The sequence below is a fragment of the Erithacus rubecula genome, assembly GCF_903797595.1.
Source record: "Erithacus rubecula genome assembly, chromosome: 12".
NCBI lineage: Eukaryota > Metazoa > Chordata > Aves > Passeriformes > Muscicapidae > Erithacus > Erithacus rubecula.
In genome coordinates this window covers 232,663-245,339 of record NC_136664.1, presented here as the reverse complement: position 1 = coordinate 245,339, position 12,677 = coordinate 232,663, and the positions used below count along the sequence as shown (strand labels likewise).

The window sequence follows — 12,677 nt, the reverse complement described above, 5'->3', positions numbered from 1 at the left end:
CTTGTCATCCCCTTCAGCACCACATAAGCCATTAAAAAAATGTCTCTATTTTAACAACTTGCTAGTGAAATATGCTTGGGGTTCTGGTAGAATAAACCAGGTACTTTTGACATTAGAGCACCAGGTAGAGCATATTGGATGACAGGATGAGTTCAACACCTCTGATTTGTATAAGCAGCAGCTCAGAGGGCAGCATTTAAAATAGGGTTGGGAGAAGTGTCCCCCTTATTAGTGGAGGCATTTTGTTTCATTTCATATGGTGATGAAAAATATATTCCTATGAATATGTTCATATATCTAACAATACATACATTGCAATATATATGAACACAATGCACTGATTGCAGTTATTGCATTTGAAGGGAAGTTGCAAGATGTTTAATTTACTCCCACATCATCCATTGTTCTGTGTGTGAGGAGCCAGCCCAGCATGTGGGCTGAGCTGCTTGTGGCAAGCCCACATTCTGACTGCCCACAGTGAAGGTGGGAGCAGGATGCGTGTGCCTTTGTCTGTGTTTGTGGATGGTGGCAGATGGATGAATGCAGGAGAGGGTCAGCATGTGCCTTTGTTTTGTTCTGAACATGCATATGGATGACTGTGTGTTGATTTGTGCAAGGACAGCACGGCAGTAACACTCTGCATCTTCCCTTCCCTTCCCTTCCCTTCCCTTCCCTTCCCTTCCCTTCCCTTCCCTTCCCTTCCCTTCCCTTCCCTTCCCTTCCCTTCCCTTCCCTTCCCTTCCCTTCCCTTCCCTTCCCTTCCCTTCCCTTCCCTTCCCTTCCCTTCCCTTCCCTTCCCCTCCCCTCTCCACCCCTTGATACTGAATTCAGCTGAGCCTTGCTGTTGCTTTCAGTGTGAAAGTGGCAGACAAAACAGCTCCTAACTTTGTCTTACAAACCCAAATAAACTCCCAGTTAAAGTACTGAGCACCAAACCTTGTTATATAAAAATATAACACCATTCTGTGGCAGAACAGTGTTCCACCTGGCTCTGTGTCCAGCAGCACCTTACAGCCTTGCCTAAGAAAGAGTTCTTCTCCCCTGGGAAGAACAGGGGAAGCTCGTAAAACTCACCCAGATGCTCACCCACTTCTATGGTGAAGGGGCTTCCTGAGCCCAAAGGGGAGACTTAGTGTTTAACAGCCCTGGAAGAACTTCCATCCACAACTTGTCAAACTAATTTAGTAACTCAGATCTTATCCAGCTTCTGCAAGGTCCTGTAGCAGTGAGTTCCCCTGCTTGGCCATGCTTGGATAAGAAGCCACCTCTTTTGGTTTGTTTTGAACCTGTCCCCTGACAAATTCCACCATTTTATTGGCAAAGGCCACGACAGTCACTCCTTAATCACCTTCCTATGACACTTCTGATCTTACAGATCTTTGCCATATTTTCTTCCCAACATCCTGCTTCCAGATAGGACTCCAATCTATTTTTCTAAGCCAGCCCCAGCTGCTGCTGCATTTCCTGTTGTGGGGCCCTGGGCCTCCCAAGGTTGGTGGTCCTGGATCCCTGCAGCAGGCAGCCTGTGCAAGCAGTGCCAGGTGTAATTTAGCACTGGGAGCATGAGTTATGCTCCTGCCCCTTGCAGAAAGACTGGCAGCACAGCCCTGCTTATCAGCTTGGTCCCCCCCAGTCGTGAGCTCTCCTAGAAAATGAACTAGGATTTGGCATATCATCCTTTAATACAGCCCCCATGCTAACATCTTTTTGAAATGAAACTGAGAAAGCTGTTAACCTCAGTTAGCCAGTTGTCCTGACCATGACCTGGATAAATCATCCAGGCAGGAGCACTGAGGAACAGTGCTCTAAGGACTGTGCCTCCAGCTCATAGCATGAGCTGCACCAGAGCTGTGCAGCAAAAGGACCAGTGTGTTCTTACACCAGAGACCCTGAGGGGGCTCCAGGCTGTGTGTCACTGGCACACCCCCTCCCCTGGCCACTGAGGGGTCACAGTGTCACACCACGGGTGGGAAAAGGTGGCATGTTGTGTCTGGAGAAGAGGATGGATTCCCACAGGAGCCCCAGGGACAGGCTCCTTCTGCTCCTGCCTCTGGGCCAGTTTCAGTGTCCAGCCCTTCCTCGTGACCATGTGCTTTCATATTCCTTCCCTTCAGCTGGGGCTGGACTTGCCCCAGGGGTGTCTCCTTCACCACATTCTGAAGGCAGCTGGCCTTGAGCTGGAAAAGAGGTGAAGAGGACACTGATGGCTGCCACCAGGAGATATGGATTTGCAGAAGCAGGAATTTCTCTCTGTGAGCTGTTTTGACTCTGGGACCTGTTAAAGGCCTTATTACTTCATCTACTTTCACAGGGCATCTGCTCTCGTAGCTACTGCTCTGTGTGGCAGGGAGTCCTACTAGACAGGGTTTCTTTTGTGATTTATGATCTGGCTGTTTTGTTGGGGTTTTGGGGTTTTGGTTTTTACTTCTGCATGATTAAGGGAGATCACAACACCAGCAGTATGTAAGAAACTCCTGGAAAGAGGAAAATAGCCATCTGCTCTTCATATTGGTGAAGGAACACTCAAGAATTAGTGGCCAGACCCTCCATCAGGAAAGATTTGGGTTAGAAACATTTTTCTAGAGCAAAGGAGAACAGACTACAGAGCAGACTGCCAGGGCCTGAGGATCCTGCTCACAGGAGAGCTTTAAGGACAGAGTCACAATGCACATGGTACTTGCCCTGTCTCAGAACTGGAACATGGACTATCAGCCTCTTGACGTTCACACCAGCATTACTCATTTCCTAAATCTATGCCTGCTCTGCCCTGTAATGCAGCTCTGCCTTTCCCAGAGCCCCCCGCAGTCTCCTCCAGTGTTTCCCCTTTGAGTGGCACCCTGCCTGGCCCCAGGCTGCAGCACTGAAAGGAGCAGGCAGAGCCCGCGGGAGGTCACTGGGTGATGGAGGCTCCAATGCCATCTGCATTACACGTGCTGCTGTGCCACAGGCTTTGGCCAGAGCCCCGCCTGTGGTGGGGAGCACATGAGTGGATGAGGCAGAGATGGGAGTGGAGATATGCTATCAAAACTTTTGCATTCAATTTCCCTCTTGGCAGAATAGCTGTGTGCAGTTTCTCACATGTGCTGCTCTGCAAATGAGTTGTGCAGGACATGGCTGCAGAGACCACCTGGAGAGCAGCATCTGCTTGGGACGTGCAGCAGTTTGGCTGTGCAGGGCTGGCACAGCAAGGGCAGGGCCTGGCTGATGCACAGAGCTCCCCTCAGCTCCCCAGGGGCTGTGGGAGTCTGCTGCCCTCTGCCTTGCCCCACTGTACGAGAGCAGCCATGGACAGCTCACAGAGAGAGGGGTGGTCACAGGCATAATACCCCATAGCACACACCACAGAGTGTGTACCATGCACCACATACCCTATACCATGTACCACATACCCTATAGCACACAGCACAGTCTGCATACCGTGTACCACATACCCTATAGCACACACCCCAAATTGTGTACCATATACCAGATGCTGTATCCCATGTACCAGGACTGTAACCACGCAGCACAGACTGTATGTTGTATCCCATGTACCAGGACTCGGAGCCGTTCACACACACCCTGTCATCATCAGCACAGAGACAGGCACTGAAACACGTGGCCAGGACAGTCAGGGCAGCTGTGAGCCAAGGTGAGCCATGTTATTTGTGTAGACACCAATGAGGAGCCCCACTGGGTACCTGTGTCTGAGAGCCAGTTCTACGGCACAGTCATTGAAGAGGGAATAAAGGAAATAATAGAGCATTGATTAAAATGGTTGGCAAGGCTGATTTCTCTCCATGCAGCCTCTGACGGAGCAGGCTTTGGGGCTGGGGAGGAATAGGCAGCCTCCAGGCTGTGAGGCTAATGCAGAGCCATGGCTGTTTGTATAGCTGCAAAGCTTTTAAGAGAGACTTGGGAAAACTAGCTTGGATTCCAATGAATATTTACAATTACACTGCTCCAAAGCTGAATCCAATCACAGCACAGCAATGTGCAGGCTTCCTGCATCAAAAGAAAATGAGAGGAAAACAGGAAAGATGGAGGTGCCTTTGGAGAGACTTACAAACACAGATCTCTCTGCTTCTGGCAGAACTAAAATGCTTTATTTCTGATAGGAGCAATTTATTCTTCAGGCATTTTGCTTGATATTAGAAAGTGCCTGGCTGGTTTTTGAAGTGAGTCTTCAATAAAAGGTCTTTAATTCAAAATGAAAGTAAGAAATGGAGAGTGTTATGGTTTGCAATTTTGATATTGTGCTAACAAACTCCAGAAATAGGGGAGCATTACCAAACTGGAGCAGGGGCCCCTTCTACTCCCTGTGTTCTTGATCACCATGTGGAAGCAGGCTGGGTATTTAAACCATGCTGCTAATATGCAATTTGTCTGGTTACCATGCCGGCTGAGCATTCACTACAGCTCAGTACTGGCCTCTTCTTTCTTGCAGTAAAAGATATGCAAAAATAATGGTGATGGGGAAATAACCTTGCTAAAAAGATGGAGGATCTGCGAGTGCCGGGCCACTGCTGAGAGCAGTGTGTCCCAGCACAGACGTGTGTGACAAAGCAGACACTGCCCGAAGCAATAACAGAACAGCAGCACACAGCTGGCCTCTGTCAGCTGCTGCTCTGTGCCCTGTGCCACTGGCTAACCTGTCCATCCTGCCCACCCTGGCCACACCATCCATGCTGCCTGCAGCTCTAACCTGCAGGACTGCAAACAGCCGGTGGCCTCGATGTGTCCCACAGCACAAACACTGCTGCTCTCAGTTAATTTGCAGTACTTAAGGAATAGCCTTGCATTCCATCATGCAGACATTCCTTAGCACCACAGCAGCACCACAGCAGGTGCTTCAAAAGAAGCAGGTTAGGATTTACACTACAAGAACGTGCAGTTTGTGTCTGCTACAAGCACACGACCCAGGAGAGCCATGTCTGAGGAGCAGCCCCCTCCTCCCTCAGCCCACCCTGGCCAGAGCGCAGCGGGGGCTGCTCCAGCTGCACTAATCCCTCCGTGGGGTTTGCAGATGAGGCTGTCTCCTGCCTGTCACCTCCTGCAGGCACAGATCCCTGTGCTGGGAGCAGAAGGCAGGCTGTGGGAGTCCTGGAAGCTGTGGGCAGGGACGCTGCACCACACGCAGGCACGGCACGGTGCCCCTGCAGCTGGGCACAGGCTGGGCTCCATTGCCCTCAGCAGGAACTTGCAGTCACTATTGTACTGTCTAAGAGGCTTAAAATCAACTGTGAACTTTCAGTATAGCTACAAAAAAACCTGCTTTCTATTTCTCCACTGGTAGCTTGTTCCAGGAGAAGACAGTGCAGTTTGGTGATTGATTCCTGGGGTCTGGCTGGTGCATCCATGCTGGGGGAGAGGCCACAGACCCCTGGTGCTTCCCGGAACACTCTGCCAGCCTCAGCCACCCGCAGCTCATGGGCTCCAGAAGCAGAAACAGGCTCTTGCATTCCATCAATGTGAGTGGGTATTTTTCTCCCATTAAAGTGTTTAATTTATTTTTGAATGCATATGAGCTTTGGGGGTGCACTACACCCTATGTGAAGCACTCAAACACAGTATGACATTCAAAAAAAGATCAGTTTTTTGGTTTTTTGTTATTACCTGTTAATTTATGGGGTGCTGTGGGTTCTTACATTGAAGGAATGATGAGAAATCATACTGCAGGCAACCTCTATTTGCTAAACTTGATACTATAATCCTCTTCAGTCTATTCTTTTCCAGCCTAAAAAGACTATCCACTTTTTCCTCACATGGAAAATCCTCTTTGTATTTGATCATCCTTGTTGGTCTTCTCTGAAACACTTCCAAATCTTTTTCTTGAGGGAGGCAGACAGAACTGCATATAGAAATCACAGTGCAGCCTTCACTATGAATCTGTTCATTGGCAGAACTGTGATCTGCTCTCCATTATTTTCCTGGTAATTGTTAACAGTCAGTTTGCCTTTTGGGCTGCTCCTGGGCACTAAACAAACGTTTCCACAGATCTATCTCTCCATCTTCATCTGATTTTATTCTAGCACAGCCCCAAGCCCTAATTCCTGAGGAGGAACAGAACTACAGCAGCTGAGACTGCAGTGAGATCTTGTGAGAAAGATGGTGCAAAGCCCCAGTAAGTGTTAGGACCACCTGGCTGTGTCATACTTTGGAGACTGGGGACAGCAGGTCAAATATCTGAAAAAAATCAGAAATTATATAAGGTCAGGAGACCTGGCCTCTTCCAGACAGATCTACCCTTGAGTGTCTGCCCACCTGAGGGGCTGAGTAATGCTGTGGAATGCTGATGCAGCCAGATGAATCAGTGCTGGTGTGAAGTCCTATCCAAGAGCACAAATAGCATCATGTTCCTGTCGTCCTCCTTTGCATTTCCTTCCTGCAGACTCGCGGGGTGAGCAGGAAGGAATTGGGCTGCCTAACCTCCTGCAGCTGCTGTCATGAAAATTTCACCCCGTTACTCTGAAATCAGTAACTTGTCTGACTAAGTTTCAGACAGGCATTTGGCTGGGTTTGAAGACATCAAGGAATGGCAAATGCATCCTCCCCTGGCAGTCACACCCTTCACATCACTCCTACTGTTTTGGGTTTTTTTCTCTCATGACTGCTATGCCAACAGGGCTAATGAAGCTTTCTATGCAGCAGCAATATGGTCTCATCTTTGTATCCCTTGGGTTTTATCCTTTGTCTTAGAATATTCCTTTCTTTTTGGCCAGAAACTTAAGGTTAACTGGGAAAGGGAAGGGAAGGGAAGGGAAGGGAAGGGAAGGGAAGGGAAGGGAAGGGAAGGGAAGGGAAGGGAAGGGAAGGGAAGGGAAGGGAAGGGAAGGGAAGGGAAGGGAAGGGAAGGGAAGGGAAGGGAAGGGAAGGGAAGGGAAGGGAAGGGAAGGGAAGGGAAGGGAAGGGAAGGGAAGGGAAGGGAAGGGAAGGGAAGGGAAGGATCCTTTCTTCCTGCTCCATATCTGTACCTCCATGTCCTCCTGCCCTTTGGAAGTTCTTCCTGTGCTCCCCACCACCAGAGTCCCTTTCCGTTTTCCCAACTCCCTCTGTTTTTTGTCTCCCCCCATCCCCCTTGCTTTTTTTGACCTCCCACACAGTGCTGCCATCACTGCTGTCTTGGAAGGAGGCCCCAGAGCTGCTGATGTGGCCGTCCTCTTCCAGCAACTTAGTGACTGTAACTTAAAGAACCACCAATGCCTCGTGTCCTGTGACCAGACCCAAGCAGCACTGCTTTCCTTTCATTTGTTCCTTCCATTTTCCATGACATGTCCAACACATGAGAGCTCCTACAGAATTTGTGTATGTCTTTAACCCACAGATTCAAAAACCTGAGATGCAGTTGGCAGAAGCAGCAGTGCCGCGATGGTGTGAATGCACAGCAGCACCATCAGTGGGGACCGTGCACACCTGCGGGGCCGTTCCCGTGCCCGTCTGCGCCTTCCCCTGACCCGGGGAAGCTGTTCAGACCCGAGCAGGCCAGTCCTGGGCAGGACAAGGGGACGAGCCGGTGACGCGTTTGAGCAGTGGTAATGTCAGAGGCTGCTGCTGTGTGCCTGAGCATGGGTCCCTCCTCATGCACCAACACTCCGCACAAGGAGGTTCCATGGGAACATGCGGCAGGCAGAGGAACAGAGAAAAACGCTGATGTGCACTCTGCGATGTGTCTCGGCCTCTCAGCCTTCACTAGGAATACAGCAGGGAAGAGCAGGTCCCGACCCGTTATTGCTGCTGTGGCTGTTTCCCCCTTCTATTTTAACATATCCAGTTCTCTCTCCCTTCCTTCTCCCTAGAGCTGCTGTGATTTTTAGTAAGTATTTTTCAAGTAGCTGGCCGAGAGCCCCGCAAGGATAATGAGATCATTCGCACCACAGAATACAAAGCCCTGCAAGCCGCGATTGTTGTCGCTCCCGGTGACTGTGCCCACACCGCCTGTATTCCTGCCGCTGTTCCTGCTCCCAAACACAGCAGCGTGCCCCGGGCCAGCTACGACTCCCTGCCAACACGAGGGGCCGAGAATTGGCACTGGAACCGCTCAGAAATAACCTTTAATTGAGATTCTGCCGACGGAGACGTTGATCCCGCTTGTCTGTTCCCAGCTCAAGAGCTGCCAGCCCCCGCCTGGCCCGGGCTGAGGCTGAGCTGCGGCGGAGCACGGGCACGCCGGCACGGGCACACCGGCACGGGCACACCGGCACGGGCACACCCGGCACGGACACACCGTCCCGGGCACGGGCACGCCGGCACGGGCACACCGGCACGGGCACGCCGGCACGGGCACACCGGCACGGGCACACCGGCACGGGCACACCCGGCACGGACACACCGTCCCGGGCACGGGCACGCCGGCACGGGCACACCGGCACGGGCACACCCGGCACGGGCACACCCAGCACGGGCACGCCGGCACGGGCACACCGGCACGGGCACGCCGGCACGGGCACACCCGGCACGGGCACACCCAGCACGGGCACACGGCACGGGCACACCCGGCACGGGCACACCCAGCACGGGCACACGGCACGGGCACACCCAGCACGGGCACCCCGGCACGGGCACACCCAGCACGGGCACACCGGCACGGGCACACCCAGCACGGGCACACCGTCCCCGGCACGGGCACACCCGGCACGGGCACGCCGGCACGGGCACGGGCACGCCGGCACGGGCACACCGGCACGGGCACACCCGGCACGGGCACACCGGCACGGGCACACGGCACGGGCACACCGGCACGGGCACACCGGCACGGGCACCCCAGCACCGGAACCTTGCTCCGGGCAGCCCCGGCCCGGCACGGGCACCGCCGTCCCTGCCCGCCCCGGCAACCGCGGCTCGGCAACGCCCGCCCGGGCAGCCCCGACCCCGGCTGCGGCAGAACAAAGGCGCCGGGGAGCTTGGGGCGTGCCCGGGGGGCGCTCGGCGGGGCTCGGGGACGCTGGAGGGGCGCTGGAGCGGCCGCTCGGGGGATGCCGGGGCAGCGCCCGGGGCGCTCGGGGCGGAGCCGCCTCACGGCAGCGCCGCGCGGGCCGACAGCGACCCCTGCCGGGCGGGAGCGGGGCGCTCGGGGCCTGCCGGCGCGCATGCGCGGAGCGCCGCGCTGCCCGGGCACGGGGACCACGCTGGCACTGCCCGGAGCTGACCATTGCTGGCTCCGGTTCGGTTCGGTTCGGTTTGTGTCTGATATCTGCCCGGAGCTGACCATTGCTGTGTGCTGGCTCGGTTCGGTTCGGTTCGGTTTGTGTCTGATATCTGACTGGGCCGGGCCCGTTGCTGACCATTGCTGGCTCCGGTTCGGTTCGGTTCGGTTTGTGTCTGATATTTGACTGGCTCTGCCCGGAGCTGACCATTGCTGGCTCCGGTTCGGTTCGGTTCGGTTTGTGTCATCTCAGACATCTGACTGGGACGCCCTTCTGCCTGCCGATCCAAGAGCCTCCCTTCCTCTTTCCTTCTGATGTGACCCAAGTGCCCCTTGCTCTGCCCTGACCCCCGCACGCCTCTGGCTGTGCCCGTGGCCCCTTCCGCGCCTCTCCCGCAGCTCCGCAGCGCCGGCACCACGAGCACAGTTCCCGCTCCACCGAGGGCCGTGCCACCGCCGCAGCGGACACTGGCAGCACCAGCAGCCGCCAGCGCGTCCCACACGCTGCTGGGACACACCTACTGCTGCAAGGGCTGCTTGTGCATCCATGCAAGTACAAGCAAGACTTTAAGTCGTCTTCAGCTCATCTGTGTGAAGCAGGGATCACAGCAGTTGTTTTGCAGAGGCCCCTGCAGTTTGGCTCATGAATGTCAAGTGGTTTGAGCTCCTGTGATGGAAGGCCCTGAGGGGCACCAATGGCCCAAAGCTGATGGAGGCCCAAGCAGGGGTCTCACCCAGCTGCAGCGTGTTTGCCAGCCCAGGTGTGTGATCAGCACACGTAGGCAGCGTGTTGGCTCGGGCTGTCACTGCAGCAGCTCAGAAGACTCTCCCTGTGAGCTCCTGCCTCCCGAGAGCCGTGCCTGGCGCCGGCACAGCCACCCAGCATGGGCAGTGTGCAGGGAGGACGAGCTGGTGGTCCAGGATCACGGGGTGGGGGTCATGACACAGCCATGGCACAGAGAACACGCAAACCTCCTTCCTCCCCACCCCCTCTGCCCGCCAGCTCTCCTCAATGAAGTCCCAGCTTTGTTTTTCTGATTTCCATTTTGTATCCTAAAATATTCACTCCAAGTTCCGCTTGACAGACATGCCTAATCTAATCTCCATGTCTGCTTTCTAATTTTCGCAGCCAGGATAAAACAAATTGGCTGGCGTTAATTGCCTGTGCAGCGGCCTGGAGCTCTGAGCTGTGATTTACGAGCTCAGAGCAGGCGCTCTGCAACACATTTTTCTTAATTTATTTTTAATGAGTCTCTCAATTAATTTTCTTGGAAACATCTTAATGATGTTGGAGGCGGATGTTAATGAGGTTTGTAGCAGCACCTCATTTTTGCATATTTTAAAGTACTGAATGGCATGAAGCAAACTCCTGGTCCTAAAACAGAAAAACCCCCTTGGGACTGGAAAGGACTGCTGGGCTGACACTGCTGCCCTGGCACAAGGCTGAGGCTCGGCGTGGGCAAGTTGGTGACTGCGAGCATTGTGAGGCTGAAGCTGGTTGAGGCCACAGGGATGGCGGGACCCTGGCAGTGTGGGAGGAGGCGAGGAGTGCATGGGGTCACTGGCACCCCGTCCCTGCACACCCCCAGACCTTTTGGGCAGGAGCTGTCCAAGACACAGGACGAGGCTGCCTGGGGCTGAGGGCAGTGGGGGGCTCTGGGGTGTCTCTGCCAGCCCGTGGGGTCACTGCTAATTGCTGATGCATGTGCCAGCAAGAGGCAGCAGCTGGATCGCCTTTGTTTTCTCCCAGCATGTCAGTCTTCATTAAACTGGAGGGGAATGAAAAAGGATTCACTTTTGTCCCAGCCTGAACACAGCAGCTGTTTAATATCAATTAAGGTGGCGCTGAAAAGAGTAACATTACGGCAGTAATTAAAGTGAGACAACTCCCACCCCCAGGACTGTGCTCACACAGCAGAGGGGCCAGTTTGACCCCCCACTCCTGCCAGCAGCAGCTGAGTGTGGGCAGGCACTGTGGGTCAGGGCTGTGGGGCTGCCCCCACACTCACACAGGGAGCTGGAGCAGCGTTGAGCCCTTCAAGGCAGGTGCTGCCTGCAGCTCAGCACAGCGTGGCACACCTGTGGTACAGGGCAGCATTGCCTGTGGCACCATGTCCTGGCACAGCACACATGGCACGAGCTGTGCCACAAAGGCTCTGTGTGCTGGGGATGCTCTGGCTGTCACTGCCTGAACAAGACTGCTCTGCAGGGAAATGTTATTTACTCGCAGTGGCAGAAACTGGCCAAATTCAGTTGTGTTCTGGAAGCAGGGGGCTCGGCAGCCCTGCTCACAGGACTGCTGGTGCTGTGCCTGCTCACATCACCCGTGACTGTGACCCGCTGGTGGAGCAGGTCGTCATGGAAACTGATGATTTCTGCTATGGTACATCTGCGCTCACCTTCTGCTCTTCAGCCTTGGAAATTTCCAGTTAAAACACTTACCCGTGAAGCTGCACTGAGCGTTGGCACTGAGCACACACAGCCCAGGGATTCCCATGCACAGGATGGGCCAGCAGCAGGTCTGTGCTCACACCTCACTGTGCATCCACAGCCAAGGCGCCGCTGGCACGCACAGACCCATGCACTGAGCCACCTGCCACCGTGGGGTGGCCCCAGGCAGGGCGGGACAAGGGGACACAACCCTCAGCCTCCCCTGGACACACCCGGCTCCTCCTGGACACACCTGGCCTCCCCTGGACACACCTGGCCTCTCCTGGACACACCCGGCTCCTCCTGGACACACCTAGTCTCTCCTGGACACACCCAGCCCCTCCTGGACACACCCAGCCTCCCCTGGACACACCCAGCCCCTCCAGGACACACCCGGCCCCTCCTGGACACACCCAGCCCCTCCAGGACACACCCGGCCCTTCCTGGGCACACCCGGCCCTTCCTGGACACACCCGGCCCCTCCAGGACACACCCGGCCCTTCCTGGACACACCCACCCCCTCCTGGACACACCCGGCCCCTCCAGGACACACCCGGCCCTTCCTGGACACACCCGGCCCCTCCAGGACACACCCGGCCCCTCCTGGACACACCCGGCCCCTCCAGGACACACCCGGCCCCTCCTGGACACACCCGGCCCCTCCTGGACACACCCAGCCCCTCCAGGACACACCCGGCCCCTCCTGGACACACCCGGCCCCTCCTGGACACACCCAGCCCTTCCTGGACACACCCGGCCCCTCCAGGACACACCCGGCCCCTCCTGGACACACCCAGCCCCTCCTGGACACACCCGGCCCCTCCAGGACACACCCGGCCCCTCCTGGACACACCCAGCCCCTCCAGGACACACCCGGCCCCTCCTGGACACACCCGGCCCCTCCAGGACACACCCGGCCCCTCCTGGACACACCCGGCCCTGGCCGCGCCCGAGCACGGCCTGAGCAGCTGCAGGGGCATTGGGAGGGCGGGCAGGCCCTGCCCTGGCTCCGGGCTGCTGCCAGGTCCTGGCCAGTTCTGAGGATGAGGCCCAGCAGCTGTGAGCTCACAGTGGCACCTGGGCGAGGGTCACACAGCAAGCCGGGGGCGCAGCATGGGGAGAGCAT

General features: G+C 55.7%; 1 protein-coding gene across 6 annotated transcripts in view; it reads left to right on the top strand.

The window, feature by feature from the left end:
* The window catches only part of LOC306806770 (uncharacterized protein), a 66,782-nt gene extending 60,086 nt beyond the window's left edge, over window positions 1-6,696 (top strand). For 4 of the 6 annotated variants that reach the window (XR_013775553.1, XR_013775554.1, XR_013775556.1 and 1 more), the window contains one exon: window positions 5,276-6,696. Coding sequence is in view for 1 of the 6 variants with exons in the window: in XM_079315820.1 (XP_079171946.1) it covers window positions 6,371-6,429 (59 nt within the window). In the remaining 5 variants the exon portion in view is untranslated. The remainder of the gene's footprint in view (window positions 1-5,275) is intronic. The other 2 variants (XR_013775555.1, XM_079315820.1) reach the window with 2 other exon arrangements.
* Window positions 6,697-12,677: the final 5,981 nt, after the last annotated feature.